At 59.5% G+C, this 16247-nt stretch overlaps 2 protein-coding genes across 2 annotated transcripts in view; one reads left to right on the forward strand and one right to left on the reverse strand.

The window, feature by feature from the left end:
- ARHGAP39 (Rho GTPase activating protein 39) overlaps positions 1 to 16247 on the reverse strand; it is a 152874-nt gene that overhangs the window by 96309 nt on the left and 40318 nt on the right.
- Positions 5039 to 6770, forward strand: LOC119508936 (vegetative cell wall protein gp1-like). Its single transcript, XM_037802640.1, has 2 exons — positions 5039 to 5568; positions 6083 to 6770. The coding sequence occupies exons 1-2, from the start codon at positions 5039 to 5041 to the stop codon at positions 6768 to 6770; spliced, it is 1218 nt and encodes a 405-aa protein (XP_037658568.1).

Raw genomic sequence — 16247 nt, forward strand, 5'->3', positions numbered from 1 at the left:
CTCGGCCTCGCGGGAGGGCAGCCTTCCAGGCCCGAGTGGACTCCAGAGCCCGCGAGCAGCCGCCAGACGGCCTCCCAGCCCAGAAAGCCCAAGCTCCACCCGGCCCAGGCCCCGGCCAGCACAAGACCCCTGCCCCTCCCACGGCGCGGGCACACGGCTCCCCCCACACTCACCCCCCGGCTGGGCAAACAGCTCACTCCCACTGCCGGCCATCGGAGAACTGGGCAGGCTGAGGGATGGCCACCGGCAGCCGCCAGGCCCCTCTCCTGTGCCCCAGCTGGCGCCCATTGCGCTGTGGCCAAGGCCGCACCCTGGGTGGGTCCAGGCCCCTGCGACCCCAGCATGCCCACCCAGCTGGAGGCAGCTGGTCCCAGAGCCGGGCATCTTGTTTCCTGTGCGGAAGAGCCGAGGGTGCCAACGTCACCTCAGCGGGAGCCTCAGCGGGCGCCGGGCCATTCTCCCCGCCTGCTGGCCGCCGACCCAGCCGCCGAGGCCCTGGCTCCTGGCAGAGCTCCCGGCGCACAGCAGGGTCTGTTTTCATGAGAGAACAGTCCTGCACACTTACAGGGCTCCCACACACCACCCATCGTGAGCACCTTGCATTGCTGTGGAACGTCTGTTCCAACTCGCGAGAGAATGTTCTTGTGACTGTCCTTCACGACGGCGTCACTGTGGGTCGTGCAGCTCCATGTCCGCTCGTCTGCATTATTTTTATTCCAGTAAGTGCGCACAATCAGAAGGAGCACCTGGCCCAGAGGAGGGGCCTGAGACAGGGTGCAGCGTGGGCTCCCGCTGCTCCCGCCTGGAGACGCAGCAGGGCAGGAATGAGGCACCATCGCCCGTGGCAGGGAGGGGCTCCCACAGGGCCTCCGGGTCCCCCTCACTCTGTGCACTGTGGACAGGCCCAGGCGTGCATGAGAGGGTCCTCCGGCCGCGCAGCTCAACCCTGCCAGGCACTCGCACGGGGCAGGCCGGCCGCCCATCCCACCACCCAGCGTCGGCCACAAAGGCCCCAGACCACGCCTCAGCCCCGGCGTCAGTTCCCGCCTTGGTACGGACAGCCCCTGCCACGGCCTCTCAGGGAGACACGGGTGCACCTGCCCCCGCCTGTGGGGGAAGGAGCCAGTTCCACCTCCCTCCGTTTCCGGGATCCCTGCAGCACCCTCCCGGGTGAGGGCGGAGGGGGTGGGTGGCTCTCTCGGTAGCAACCCCCAAAGGACAGAGAAGGAGTCTCGGCATCACCATCCATCAGCCTCACCCAGACCGGAGGCCCACCAGGGGCCCTGTGCACGCCAGGCGGCAGAGCCGGCACGCAGGGCCCTGGGCTGCTCTCCCTGTGCTCCCCTGGACACCACCTCAAGGTGGCCCCGGCTGGGTCTCTGGCTCTACAGGGCACACTCTTGCCTACTGGCACTAAATCATCTCTCTGGCCTCTCGGGCACTGCCACGTCGAACCTAAACAGTTTGGCGAGTTCTGATTCACCCAGGCCCACGCAACAGGGCCTGTAGCAGGAGAAGCCTCAAGTGCAAACCAAAAGCAAGGCCCCGGCCACGTGGCTGAGCCACAGGGCTGGTGTCACACGGGCCCAGAGGCAGACGGCTGCAGGGGGCAGAATGTCCGCGGGGGCCCCTGTGCTGAAGCTTCACACACACCCCCGACCCCAGCATGTGCTGCCTGCGGCTTCCAGCATGGAGACAGGTGACAACCAGAAGGGACGGGCCCAGCTTCCTCGGGGCCCTAGCAGCGGCTGTGCGCTGCGGGTAACAGGGAGCAACGGGGAAGGACCCACCTCCCCAAACCAAGAATGGCTGCGCCCCGGGCCCCACGTGAGGGCTGAGCACGCCGCCTGGTGGGGAAACAGAAGCTCAGAAAAGGGCCGCAGGCTGTCCTGGGGGCCATGGAGCAGGGTGCCAGGGCAGCAGGCCTGCAGAGCCCCGCTGTGAGGGTGTGCCCACCCCTCCCACCCTCCTGGCTCGGGTTTCACAGGGGGCCAGTTCCAGGAGACAAAGTCAGCAGTGGCCACGGCACAGTGGAGGCTGGGGCTGGACAGGAAACCTCCGGGGGTGGTGGGGGCTGTGGTCCCTGGGGACATGGCAGTGGCACCCTCGCCTGAGCCGACGCCGAGGCTGGCGGAGGTGCAGGGTGAGCACAGGCTGAGGGCGCAGCCAAAGGGCCAGCGGGTAAGTCCCCAGCGGAGGCCCCTCCCGGGGTCCTCACCGAGCGTGCAGCCCACACAGGTTGTGGGAAAGTCCCACCCATGCACCGCTCACAGCTTCGCCCAACGCCCACTTCCACGCCTGCCCGGCAGTCACCCCACCCCGCCACGTCCCGACCCTCCTTCCCTCCTGCTGCCCTCGGCTGCTCAGGTGCTGGTGCCCTGCGGGGGTGGCCATCCTGAAGCAGCAGCCGCGTGGGTGGGGGTCTGGGGCAGCGGCCCAGTGACGACGAAGGCGCTCCATCCCTGCTGATCCCACCCTGGAGCTGAGACCCAGGCCCGGCCCAACGCCAGCCAGAAGCAGGCAGACGTCCCCCCCACCCACCCAGGCCATGCTCGGCCCTCCCTCCAAGGCCCGGGGGACCCACTTCTGCCTGGGACCCCACTCGACCTGGAATGCAGACTCCCTTGCACTTGAGCTGGGCGGGCTGCTCTGAGGGGCTGGCAGGGATGCGGGTGAGGGGCCAGGCCGGGTGGGGACCCTGCGCGAGCCACTCACCAAGCCAGCAAGGAGCGGCAACAACCCGCACTAGTGTCACCACCTCCTTCACTCCCCAACTGCCAACACTCCGTCACTCACTCTCCGCACGCACAGGCACACGCGCAGCACACCTGTGAATTTTGGGGTAGAACCACCCAGAACATAACCAACGTGTGACACTTCATCCAAAACGTCTTGGCGGTGCCTGCTACGGAGGACAGGCTCACGCAGGCTCGGAGCCAGCGCCTCACCTGCACCTGTGCACCGGCACACAGCAGCACCCCGCACGTGTCCCCCCACACCCCAGTGCCCTCGGCGGGCGTCTCGGCCCAGACCCAACCCGGCTCTCTGCACTCGGCTGCCGCCGCTTCTTTACTTTCATTTCAACACACAGACTTCTCGGAAGCGTCCTCAAGCCGGTTGTTTTGTAAAACAGCCTGGCGTTACCTTTTTAAGCATAAAATGTGACCCTCCCCTCAAGTGCTCACTCAGCACCCTGGGGTGGGCACTGCTGCCCCAGGACCCTGCGGCGACCGGATGAGGTCCCCAGGGGAGCTCATGCCTGGAGTGGGAGACAGAAGAGGAGAGAACTCCAGGCAGGGCCAAGTGCCAGGAGGGGAGAAGAGCTGCTGGGCAGCAGGGCCTGGGCACGGAGCCCCATCCACCAGGGACAAAGCCTGTGGCTGGGCCGGGTCCGCAGGCCCCGGGGAGCTGGTGGTGGGCCCTGCCGTCTGTGGAGGAGTGGCCGCTCTCTGCTTTGTTCTGTCACTTCTCAGTCAAGAGTATCATCCAAGACCACACACAGGAAAGCAGTGGGGCCTCCTCGCACTGGACTTTGCACCGCAGCCGTCCACGCCACATGTCCACACAGCAGTGACCCACTTCCCAGCCTCCGCGCTCAGCCAGAAGACGGCATGGCTCCTGTTTCAGACACACCAGTGGGAACCCCTTCAGCCTGAGAAACAGGCGTTTCCTGAAAGGGAGGCCTTTCAGATAAGAAAGAAGGCAGACAGCAAAAATCAGGCACGGGGGTTTTCATAAGGAAAGAAAGTGCTGAGATGCTGCATCGTTTGCCTCGAACTCTCAAAAAGGTGATGTTCTGAAACATAAGCCCACCCTCCTTCCAGAGTATTCCAACCATCTCCCGATGCTTTCATGCCAATAAGTATTTCTCCAATGCAGGGCCGGCCAGCGCCCCAGCAGGGAACTCACCGTGCCGGCGGGCACCCCTCAAGGGCACGTGCTGCAGCACAGCGGGCGGCCAGGCAAATACAGAGAATTCTGGTCTCACACCAACATCATGGGGACAAGAGGCCGGAGCTCAAAGAACCACCAGCTACAACTTTAAGGTCAGACATTTTCAGGCACACAAGGAGCAGCAGAAGAAACCACACGCGGAGTGGGGGGGCACGTTCCCAAAGGGACCGGACAACAGAGAGAAGGACCGATGGGGTTCGAGCGAGCAGGTCCTTGTCTGGTCCAAAGAGAACAGAAATACTGAACAGTTAAACTTTATGAGGAAACTAAGTTAATAATGTATGATAGCATTTTAAGGGGATCACGAAAATAACCAGCACAGGAAGAAAAGGACAAAGAAAGAATTTTGTTTATGCAACAGAAAGCATGAAAGAAAAAGGTGATAAAAGCAGGGTGAGAGGAAACACAAAAGTGTTCACTACGCACATCTGAGGCTCCAGCAGCCGCGCTCTGGGTGGGCAGCTTGGAGCGCCCTGAGCCCTGGGCCCATTCGGGGCTGGGGTCATATCACTCTAGCTAGTGGTCAGAGACTCCCAGAACCCCCGACACGCTGCAAACACGCCATCCCAGAGGACAGACCCCAGATGTGCCCGCCCCAGCAGGGTTACTGAACAGCGCAGTAAACAACATTCCTTCAGAGATGCGGACGCGCACAAAGGGGGAATTATTGCCCAGAGCAGCCGCCCACTGACCCGGCGCTGGGCGCTGGGCGCTGGGCCCATCGGGAAGGGGACAGAGGCCCGGAGGGGGAGCAGGAAGGCGCCGAGGGACGACAGGCCAGGCACGGCCCAGAGCTGCTCCGGGGCCGGTGGCAGCCCTGCGCCTGCTCGCACACGCCCATGTGTACAGGACAGCTCACACATGGCCTCTATAAGGCGGAGTTACACTTTGTGGGAACAAGAGCTGAGTTGGGGGGCTCCTGGGAAAGCCCAGCAGGAGTGGACGTGGGAAGGGAACACGCAGGAGCCACGTGATGGGGAGCAGCTGGGCTTGCTGCCGGGTGGCCTCTGGGCCAGAGCTCTGGGGACACAGTGGGTCTGCCGAGGTGTGACAGGGGCAAGAACAGCACGCAGACAGGCCCCGGATGAGCAGGCCACCCCCACAGGGATGCGGGGTGTGGGGTGGGCCGAGGAGGGAACCTGGGGAGTCCCAGGGCGGGGCACGCAGGGAACCGCGGCTGCTGAGGGGCCAGGAGGGGAGGGAGAGGAGCCAGGTCCGTTTCCGAGCCCGGCCGCCCGAGTGTGGGCTCCCGCAGGGGGACGAGGTGCGTGGTGAGCACTGTCCTGTCACAGGCAGCGGCCGGACCCACTGGATGCCAGAAGCCCCCCCAGTCGTGCAGACACTTCTCCAGATGTCGCCCGGCGTCCGCAGGGGCCAGAGTTGCCCGGCCGGGAGCCCCTGCCTGAGAGGAGTCTCGGCTTCTATCCCGTCTGTAAAGGACGCTAACAGTGTCTTTTCCACACCTGGTCTGAAAATTGCACTGGCAACGGCAGGGCAGAGCCCACCACGAGGGTCGACGGGCAGTGCCACCACACGGAAGCAGCAAGTCCAGGGAGCCCCCCGAGTTTCTGGTGTGTGTGCCAGAGCCCACGGCCGCTCGGAGTGGGTGGCGAGGTGACAGCCCTCGGAGTGTCAGGGGCACAGTCACACCGGGAGGGACGACCGGGCTCGCTGTGGACACAGGCCCCGACCCGCGTCCAGGGGGCAGCCGCCGTCCCTGATAGCAGAGAAGGCACCGTCATGCTTGCCACAGCAGCCTGGGGCTCGTCCTCACTGAGCCGTCAACCAAACCCACTGCTGGGCTGTGGCAAATGACAGGAATAACAGCAACTTCCCGCGTGGCCAGACTGCTGAAACCTGGGGGCAAACAGGAGCCGCCTGTGGCCCGAGAGCCGCCGTCAGTAACGGGAAGAGCAGCGGCAGCCGTGTTGGTCCACAGGGACAGACCCAGGTGGGGAGGCCACGGCGGAGGCCTTGGACTGGCCCAGGGGAAGGTCCCCTCGGAGATACCCCTGAAGCCAATGTCCCGAAGGCTATAAGGGCAAATGAAGGGAAAACCGGAAAGAAAGCCAGCCCTCATCCCACGGCCCCCTCAGCCCACGGCCCCCTCAGACCACTGTCCCCTCAGCCCACGGCCCCCTCAGCCCACGGCCCCTCAGCCCACGGCCCCCTCAGCCCACGGTCCCCTCAGCCCACGGGCCCCTCAGCCCACGGCCCCCTCAGCCCACGGCCCCTCAGCCCACGGCCCCCTCAGCCCACTGTCCCCTCAGCCCACGGCCCCTCAGCCCACGGCCCCTCAGCCCACTGTCCCCTCAGCCCACTGCCCCTCAGCCCACGGCCCCCTCAGCCCACTGTCCCCTCAGCCCACGGCCCCTCAGCCCACGGCCCCTCAGCCCACTGTCCCCTCAGCCCACTGCCCCTCAGCCCACGGCCCCCTCAGCCCACGGCCCCTCAGCCCACTGTCCCCTCAGCCCACGGCCCCTCAGCCCACGGCCCCCTCAGCCCACTGTCCCCTCAGCCCACGGCCCCTCAGCCCACGGCCCCTCAGCCCACTGTCCCCTCAGCCCACTGCCCCTCAGCCCACGGCCCCCTCAGCCCACGGCCCCCTCAGCCCACGGCCCCTCAGCCCACTAGCCCCTCAGCCCACGGCCCCCTCAGCCCACTGCCCTTCAGCCCACGGCCCCTCAGCCCACTGCCCCTCGGCCCACGACCCCTCAGCCCACCCAGGAAAGCAGAGGCAGGAAGCCCTGCCCGGGGCCGTGAGCAGCTCCAATGCCTCGGCACCAGGGGTGAAGGTGAAACTGGCGTGGAAGTGACCGGAATCAAAATGCTGCCAGGTCTTTGAATTGTTTGGAGGAGGATAAGAAATCCACTAATTTTAGACTTTGATAACTGAATTCCGCATGTTAAAACATGCAGGGCAACACTATGGAGTCTCCGTGAATAAATTCTAATCTGGCAGAGGAGAAAAAGAAAGAGAAAACAATCAATCCAAAGGAAATCAAGAAAGGAGGGAAAAGCAGCCCCTCCCCCCAAGAAAAACAGAACATAGGGCACAAAGTAAGAGTGGAAATAAATTCATACATAATTACAATAAGCGTAAGTGGACCAAACGGTCTCGTTTGAACAATTGTCAGATATATGACAGATAAAAATCCAGATATATGCTTTTTATAAGAGACAAATCTAAAATGCAAGAGTACAGCGTTTCGAGAGTCAGGACTGGAAAGAGGCGGTGTCCGAGAGGGCGGGGCAGGTCCTCCCAGAGGCCCCAGCACGGGCGCTCGGAGCAGGCACAGCAGCAGCACACAGGAGGAAGAAAGGGGCCGCGCTCCAAGGGAGAGGAGCAGAAAGACCACCACGGTGGGAGAGTGAAAACACGCAAGAGAGAAGAGCAACCAACACACTTTGCTCATGGGCAGATACAGACGCTGCACCCAGGGCGAAGAAAACACCCCTTCTTTCCAACCATCCACGGAACATTTTTGAAAACTGACGCACACCAGGGCACAAAGCAAGCTCTCAACAAATGTCAAAAGACTGAGGCCACTCAGCCACGTCCTCTGACTGCAGCTCAACTGTGTCAGAAATCAGGGCAGAAAGAGTAAACTGAGCAAATGAGTTTGCGAATGATACAACGTCCAAGACCCCGAATCCATCATCTGCTATCATGAAAACAGCATGCCAAAAAATAAAAATAAAAAAAGGAAAACGTACAACTTGTGCTCCAAAGCCACCAGCATATTCACAAGGCAGATACGGCAGCCTCTGGCACTGCAGCTGAGAAGGAACGTAGCGGCACCCAGAAAGCAGGGGAGATCCAGATCGCGTGCTGCAGACAAGCTGGAAACCTTCCTGCAGCCCCCAGCCTCCCTCATGACCCGGTGACCCCACAGCCGCAGGTCAGGGGGCACACCAATCCGCCACGCAGGCTCCGGGAGAGGCCACTTCCCAGATACTTCCCCAAAAGCCCAAGAACCATAGCCATTCTAGCAAACCAAACCAATGTCTGCATCTACTTACACAGCCTGGTAAGAACACCAGCGGAAACAACATGTTTATTCTGCCCCTTCTTAGACAAGTTAACGCAGACCATCACGAGGTGACGTCATATTAACCGTACAGTATGTACTCTTTTGGTTGCAGACAAAGCGATAAATCATGATGAATATAACCTTCTCTGAATAAAGCAGTAATCACCCAGAAGGGGGGAAAGACAATAAACATGGACCCCCACAACTTACTGAGCCTTCAGACAATGCAAATCTTAGGGTCATCTCTCCCATTTAATCATTTTCCTAATCTCTTTAAAAACACCAGTGAAGACTCAACCTGCAGCACAAAACCCTCTCTAACTGGAGCCCCTAAACTGACAGACAGACATCAGCACCACCACAGCCAGGCAGCACCCCTCTGCTACACCTACTGAGCACCTACTGTATACTGCAAGAGCTTTACAAACACCACTGTATTTACTCTTAGCCAGGCCCTGAGGAAGCAGCTAGGACTGTCTTCACTACAGGGGAGAAAACGGGGTTCGGAGGCTGCCACCAATCTCGCTGTCCCCACCGGCCTCGGCACAGGCCTTGGGGGACGGGTGAGCTCCTCTGGCTGCCGCCCCTATGACTGGAGAACCCGTCTCTCCCGAGCGCCCACTGTCCTGCCTGGGTGGGCCAAGGCCCCCGGCCAAGCAGACCCTTCCAAGGATGCAGGGACAAGGGTGGGGAGGACACAGCCTAGGGCTTGGGAGCCTGAAGCTGGGGAGCGGCTTCCCAAGAGCACACAAGGAAGCAGACATGAAATTGGAGGAGAGGAGAAAGAGCACATGAAACCCTGGAAACAGCCGAGGCTGGAAGCCAGTGTCCTCCTGCAAGAACCACACGGGGGCCCGGGTGGCCGTCCTGCCAAAGGCTGGGCTGCAGCTGGGCCTTGCTGCCTAGGGGTCACCTGATGCTCACGCCTGCCGCTTTGGGAAGCAGAGGATGCCCAGAAGGCTGACTCATTCTTTCCCTCTCTCCGAAGGCCCATCATTTACAGGAGACTGACCTTAAGGCAAAGGTGCACGAAGAAGGAATGGGGGATTCTTGCTACCGCCCAAAGCAGTGCTGACTGCACGAGGAGGCTGATCTGATGGGACCGGCAGATCACTAAGCCCTCTGGCCAGGCTCAGGCCTCGCCCCTGCCGGACCTCGGCCAACCCGCCCCTGGACAAGCTTTCTTGCGGTAACACAGCCGTTTTGTTGTTTAGATCAGAGCCACCCAGAAGGCTGAGCCAGCACCAGGGTGTCTGATTTAGGGGGTCTGGGGACCTGAGAATCCACATCTCTAACAAGTTCCCAGGGCAGCAGCTGCTGCTGGTCAGGGCTGCCGGGGAGACCCACACTGCTGAGAGGCCCCATCGCTCCCTGGGCGGCCACTATCGGGCAGGCCTGGTGCAGGCGATGGACAGGCCACCGGCAGGAGCACTGTCCCCCCACGAGCCGTGCACCAGCAGGCACAGTGCAATCCGGGGTCACCAGTGCCCATGTGGGCAGAGGAGCTGCCTGGGGTCCAGCCCGGCCTCTCCAGTGGGGTCTGGGGAGAGGTTGTCAGTGAGCGTCCAGCGGATGAGGGGAATCCAATCATCAATGCAAAGAAGGGCTGAAACTAAAATGACAGGGAAACTCCAAGACAAACACTGGCAAGAAGAAAACAGGCCCAGACTGCTGAGGCCATGCAAAGCTGAGCGACTGGACAGAGAGCAACCTGGCTCAGCAGGACAAGGCCACAGAAAGCAAAAACGGACAGAATGGAGAAGAGAGGCAGACACATCCAGTCATGTAGAGCCATCTCGCAGTAACTGCCAAAATGAGCAGACCAGAGAAAAAAGTGGAGCTCTAGAAGACACGCGCCACATGAGACTTCATGCAACTGAAACACTTCATTGTCAGGGCCGAGGGGAGGGCAGCTCCATGGAATCACCGAGGCACACCTGGGAGTGCAGGTGCAGAAGGGCCCCAGAAAGTGCAGGCAGCTCGGCCCGGCCTCCAGCACAGCCCAACACCTTCAGCCAACAGCAGGAGCAGGAGGCTGTGACCTAACCCAGGTGAGACGGCCGCGGCTGGGCGCTGGCAGGCAGGTGTGGGAGGGAGAGCGGGGCTGCCGACACAGCGCAGGGGAGCACCGGGAGAGGACAGGGGAGTGCGGGGTCTTGTTCCACATGAGCCAGCCAAGAAGAAACAGAGCATCTCACCAGAGGTACAAGTCTAGATCTGGGGAAGAGATCAGTTTGAGATACAAATTAAGGAGAAACCAGTATATAAGAGGCAGGGCCACATGAAACTGCTGATACTTCACTCTTCCTGTCCAACGAAAGTAGCACCTAGCGAGTCTGCCCTGGTGGACAGTGCTTAAGGTGTGCGGCGCAGTGGGCGACAGTGGGCGGGAAGGGGAAGGTGAGTGGGGGACGTGCCCAGGCACCTCCCGGGGGGAGAATGACCCAGCGGGGACCACGAAAAGAGACTGGGTGGGCAGTCCGGTGGGCCTGGGGGTCTGGGGACGAGGAGCGAGCCGCTGCACCATGACGCCCTCAGTCGCTGGAGAAGCAACAGGCGCTGGCCACCTGGAGACCAGCGGCAGGAGGTGGCTCCCGGGAGAATGGGCAGGCACTGGAAGAAGTGCTGCGGCAGGGACAGGAGGCAGGGAGGGCTGGGGAAAGGGGCAGGAGCCGTTGCCCTGTGGGGAGGGCAGGCCGCGGTGCCTGCGTGGGAAGGTGCGGAAGGGCGGCCCCGGAAGGCCCCGGCACGGTGACAGGTGCGCAGCGCGGGGCAGGCCCGGGGCTGTGAGCGAGGCTCCTGGGGGTCCCCCACGCTGCCAGCTGCCACCCAGCCCACGTGCTCTCCTGGCGGGACAGGCTCGGGCTTGGCCCCTGCTCCCCCAGGCCGTGCCCGTTGTCTCATGGGCCACTTGGGAGCCGCCGCGCACCGTGAAGGACGCCCATGGGCACGTGTCCCCGTCCAGGCCCAAACACGCAGTGCGCTGCCTGATGCCAGCCATGGCGGCCGGAGCATCGCAGGGCCCAGGGCAGGCGAGGCCGGGTCCCCACGGTGCCCGCATGGAGGGGGCAGAGGTGGGCAGAGCCGGAGGCCAGCAAGGGGAGGGAGGGTGCCTTTTCCTTAGTCGGAAACGTGATGACTTACACAGAAACGTGAAAGGAGACGTAAAAACAGACAGATTCTGGTGGCAGCGATAGAACTGTACATTTTCCAAGAGTGCATTTACTGCATGTATATTATGCTTCAATAAACATAACTAAAAACAAAACCAACAGTCTCTGGGTGCGCTCTGGCTTCAGGGCCCCCAACACTAAAGGAGTGTCCGGGCAAATCAGCGAATGAGGGGATACAAGCACTGGGAGAGAGGGCTCCCCTCAGGGGAATGGGGGCCACTAGGCTTTCCTCGTGGCAGTTGGAAGGCAGTGGGCCCACCTCAGGGGGCGTTGGGGGCACTGAGCAAGCTGCAGAAGGGGCTGGCTTCTCAGCTGTCCGTGCTTCCTGCCGAAGCTCCCAGGGCTGTGCCTGACTCACCAAGCAGCTCAAAACAGGGCCCTCCTGTGGGATGGAACTAGTGACCCCAGCCGGGGTGAGCAAGAGCTCCAGACTCACAAGCCGACAGGCCGGGCAGCCAGGGCAGCCAGGGCAGGGGGACCCGGCCAGGCGTGCCCACAGCTTCCCACTGTGGGCCAAACACAGGTGAGAGAGTGCACGGGGCGGCTCTGGTCTGGACAGACTGCCGTCCCTGTCCGGGGCTCCCCCCTTCCAGGCGACAGCCCCTTTCTCCTGGATCCCATTTCCTTTTTCTCTCATTTTGGTGGAGTTCCTTCTACAGCAGCTTCCCGAAAAAGGAAAGGTGGAGGGAAATTTCTTGAAACTTTTACGTGTCTGAAATGTCTTTATTCCACCTTGACTCCTGCTGGACTCTGGCTGGGTACAGAACTGTGGCTGCGTCCTGCTGGGACTCCGAGCACTCGAGGACTCACTTCCGGGCTCTTCAGGAACTGCACGGCTGCCGGGCCCAAGGCCCCTCCACTCCCTGACTGCACACGACCACCCCTTCGCCCTCCAGCCCTGCAGCCCGCGCCAGCACCCCCGAGGGGTCCGTTTCAGCCCCCTGTGCTCGGCGCTCAGGCCCCCAGCCAGGGGGCAGGGGGTAACTCCCCTGACAGCTCCCTCCCTCCTCTTCTCCGTCCTCTTTTCCTAGAACTCCAGATTAGACAGAGATGCAGAGCCTGCCAGACTAGCCCTCAGTTCCCGCCGCCCTTTGCGGAGGATGACAGTGTCCAGGCTGAGCCTTGGGGTGGCCTGGCCTCCCCAGCAGGGTGGGTTCTGCTTTCCCAGTCTGCCAAGTCCATCTCTGCTCCTCCTGACGCTTTGCGCCTCCAAAGTGCTGGCGTGGTTTTTTCCTTGCCCTCCCAATGCCCCATCCCATACACATCCTGGTGAGTTTTTCTTTTTAAACGACTTCATAAGGTATAATTTTTAGTAAATTTACAGGGTTGTGCAACCATCACCACTAACCAGCTTAAAATCTTCCCATCATCACAAATAAATCCACCCCCCATGCCCCTCTGCAGTCACTCCCCGTTCCCACCGCAGACCAGGCGGCTGAGGGCCCGCTTCCTGTCTCCAGAATTGTCTTTTCTGGGCATTTCGTAAATATGGAATGATACATTTGTGGCCCTGATGTCTAGCTTCCTCTCTGGATGTTTCTGAGGTTCATCCATGCTCTGGCATGTATCTTTCTTCCTTTTTATTGCTGAATAGTGTTCCATCGGATACATCACATTTGTCCACACATTCCCCAGTTAAAGAACATGTGAGCTGTTTCCAGCTTTTAGCACTTATGAATATTGCTATGAACATTTTTATAGTCTTTCTGTGGACATATGTTTTCATTTCTCTTAGGTAGAACAGCTGGGTCATGTGGTACATCTATGTTTAACTTTATTTTCCAAAGTGGCTGTGCCATTCCACACTCTCATCAGCAATGTGTGAGGGTTCCGGTTTCTCCTTGCTCTCACCTATCTTTGGCATCATCTGTCTTCTTTACTGTGGGCAATCTCGTTAGTGCGAAGTGGCAGCTCACTGTGGTTTTGATTTGCATTTCCCTAATGACTAAGGCTGCTGGGTCATTCTTTCAAGGACTTCCTGGCCGTTCATGTATCTTCATTGGTGAAACGTCTATGCAAATCTTTTGCCTGTTTTTAACTGGCTTATTTTTCTTCTTGCTATTGAGTTGTAAGAGTTCTTTATATATTCGGGATACAAGTCTTTTAGCAAATATTTTCTCCCAGTCTGTGACTTGTCTTCTAATTTTCATATCAGTGTCTTTTGAAGTACAAAAATTTTTAATTTTGATAAAATACAACTTAATTTTTTTTATTTTCTGCGTCGCGTCTGGTCACCGTGCAGAAGTCTCTGCCTGACCTGAGAGCATGAAGATTCTCTCCCACATTTTCTGTGGAAAGATGGTAATTTTAGCTCCTCCATCTAGGTCTCTGATCCGTTCTGAGGTGCTTCCTCGCATGGGGTGAGAGCCAGGGCCTCCCCTGGACAGCTGTTTGCTCAGCTTCAGCTGCTGCTAAGACCATTCTTCATCTACAGCGCTGTCAAGGCGTCTTTGTGGAAAATCAGTTGACCACAGATGTGAACGTTTATTTCTGGGATCTCAATTCTATTCCATTAATGCATATATCTATCTTTTTTTCCCAGTACTAGACTGTCTTCATCACTGTAAGCTACAGTCAGTTTTGAAATCAGGAAGTAAAATCCTCCAGTTTGGTTTTTTCCTAAGATGGTTTTGACTATTCTGAGTCCCTTCACTTTCTATATAAGTTTTAGGATCAGCTAATTTATGCAAAAAAATCAGCTGGTGTTTCACAGTATCTATCCTTGTGAGCTTAGATCTTTTTTTTTCAAGCATCCCTCTGTGAGTTTTCAGAGGAAATTCAACTGGAAATGAAATAAGCCAGATGTGGTTGCTCTGCTGCCTCTACCATCATTTACTCATAGTGGACATTTGGCTTGATCCACGCTCCACTGGGACAGACCATCCTCAGGACAGGGGTCAGGGGAGGCTTCTCTGGAGACCACTGAAGCCAAGACCTGGAGGATCTGGGCCAGCCCCTCAAGGAGGGCAGACGAAGTGCAGAGTCTGGGGCAGGGCCAAGCAGCCGTCTCCGAGGCAGAGGGGGGCGGTGTGCCGGCAGGTGAGCAGGGGGTGGGTGGGGCACGGTGATGCCAACGGCAGGCCGGGACAGGTCACGCAGACTGCACCCCAGGTACTTAACAGGGAGCCCCTGGACAGCTGCCGGCAGGAGCAACAAGATGGGGTCCACATTTTCAAGGGGCGCTCAGAGCAGAAGGCCACGTGCAGAGAAGAGGCCAGGCGGGAGGCACCGCAGCGGCCGGTGCAGAGGGATGCTGGCAGTGGGGTGGGAGGGTGGCCCTGCAGGACATGTTTCCAGGACAGACGAATGGCTGTGGCATCACAGCTTGGGGCAAGGATGAGCCAAGGCAACACTGGTTGGGTACAGGCATCCCAGAAAGGACGAACTTCCAAATGGGTGCTGGCTCTTGTGGGGAAAGGGAAACGCACAGACCTGTCATCTGGTTTCGATTCCGCTTGTTAGACGACCTCCACGCACGCTCAAATAACAAACACTCTGCATTTTCACCCTGTCTCCTTTCAGAAGAACTGCTGTGACTTATACAACCATCTAAAAGGCATGGATGTGAAAAAGAACAGCCACTGAAGGAGGCCGAAGGACAGATGCCGATCCTCACCTGAGCTTCCCAGTGGGGTCTGCGGCTCCACGTGGCTTCAACAGAAGCTACCAGACATCAGCGAGGTTACCTGGGCAAGCCTAATTAAATTAAACACTAGGGGAGGAAAACAGGTGTCTTAGAGGCCTAAGGGAACAGCTTCAGGGGTGACGTTCACTCCCCCACGAGGCTGCAGCAGGGCGCCTGGAAAGGCCCCGGGGCTGGGGAGCTGCTGACCAAAGGGCCTCGGCTGCGTGCCTGCCCCCTGGGGCCCTGCTCTCAGGCCTGCGCCCACAGCTGACACCGGTGCAGTATCTTTCCTTACACATTGATGGACGACGATCTGATGCACGCGATCATTGTGTGAAGCTCTATTTGGGCGAGTGTGTCACCAGCTGTCTTCCGATGCAGCTGCTTCTGGAAGGCTGCACGCGAGGGATCAGAGCAAGCTGCCCGCACCCCCAGACGGCAGCTCCAAAGGCAGGGGCCTCACAGGCAGGACACTGTTCCTTGTACGACCAAAGAGAGCTGATGTATTTGTCTGGGAGTGACGAGCTTAACTCACACAGGAACCTATGAGTGGTCTAACAGGAGTGCTGGGGAAAAGTCAGCGGGGCTTTCAGTCAGTTCTGTGCAAGCCTGCTCGAGAGGGCGGTTCTGCTCTCACCTCTGCACAGAGCGGGGCCTGTCTGAAAGCACTCAGGACATTTCGGCAGATGCTGAAATAATAAGGCCTGGGTTTGTGGCTTCTGACAGTGGAACCCAACACGAAGAAAATGTGCAGAGTCAGGAAGAGGCAGTGCTGTCAGAGGCTCCCACTTGGCTGCCCGTGCAGGGCGCACGCAGGGCTGTGCACACAGAACACACACGCACACACACGAGACAACCGGCTAGCTGCCCCCCACCTCTGCACTGTCAATAATCCCCAGCCCCCACCCCACACTCCCTGACCACAGGCTCCAGGGCTGGGTCACTGTCTTTGCTGCCTTTGGGAAGCTGCACCTCACACCGAGTCTCTCCCCAGAGCCTAAGTGAGCAGAGTGGCTGGATGAACTGGTTTTGGAGGCAGAAGGAGCTGGATTCAAACCCAGTGCCAGCGAAATGCAGTGGGCTCATCCCCTTGAGAAATGGGGTCCCCTGTCCTCAGCCTGCTCAGAGGCTGTCAAGGGTGGACGGGGCAGCTCCCGGGAGCCCTGCCTGCGTCCCAGGACCCCGTCCCCATCCCCACCCGCCAGGTGGGGCAGCTCCCAGGAGGGTGGAAACGGCAGGGCGGGCACCCATGGCTTCCCAACTCTCTGGCACATTTCTCCAAAACCTGTACCGAAGCACCAGAAATGATAACAAGAGAGAAAGAAGGGAAAACAATAATTCATCAACCGTGTTTCACAATCAGTATACACTGGACCCCCTTGCCCAGCGGGAGGCTGTCGGGCCTTCACAACCTTCAGTTGGGGCAAACGGCTGCGAGTCATCTGAATACTGTAATTAGCG

Source organism: Choloepus didactylus, chromosome 14 (genome assembly GCF_015220235.1).
Source record: "Choloepus didactylus isolate mChoDid1 chromosome 14, mChoDid1.pri, whole genome shotgun sequence".
Lineage (NCBI taxonomy): Eukaryota > Metazoa > Chordata > Mammalia > Pilosa > Megalonychidae > Choloepus > Choloepus didactylus.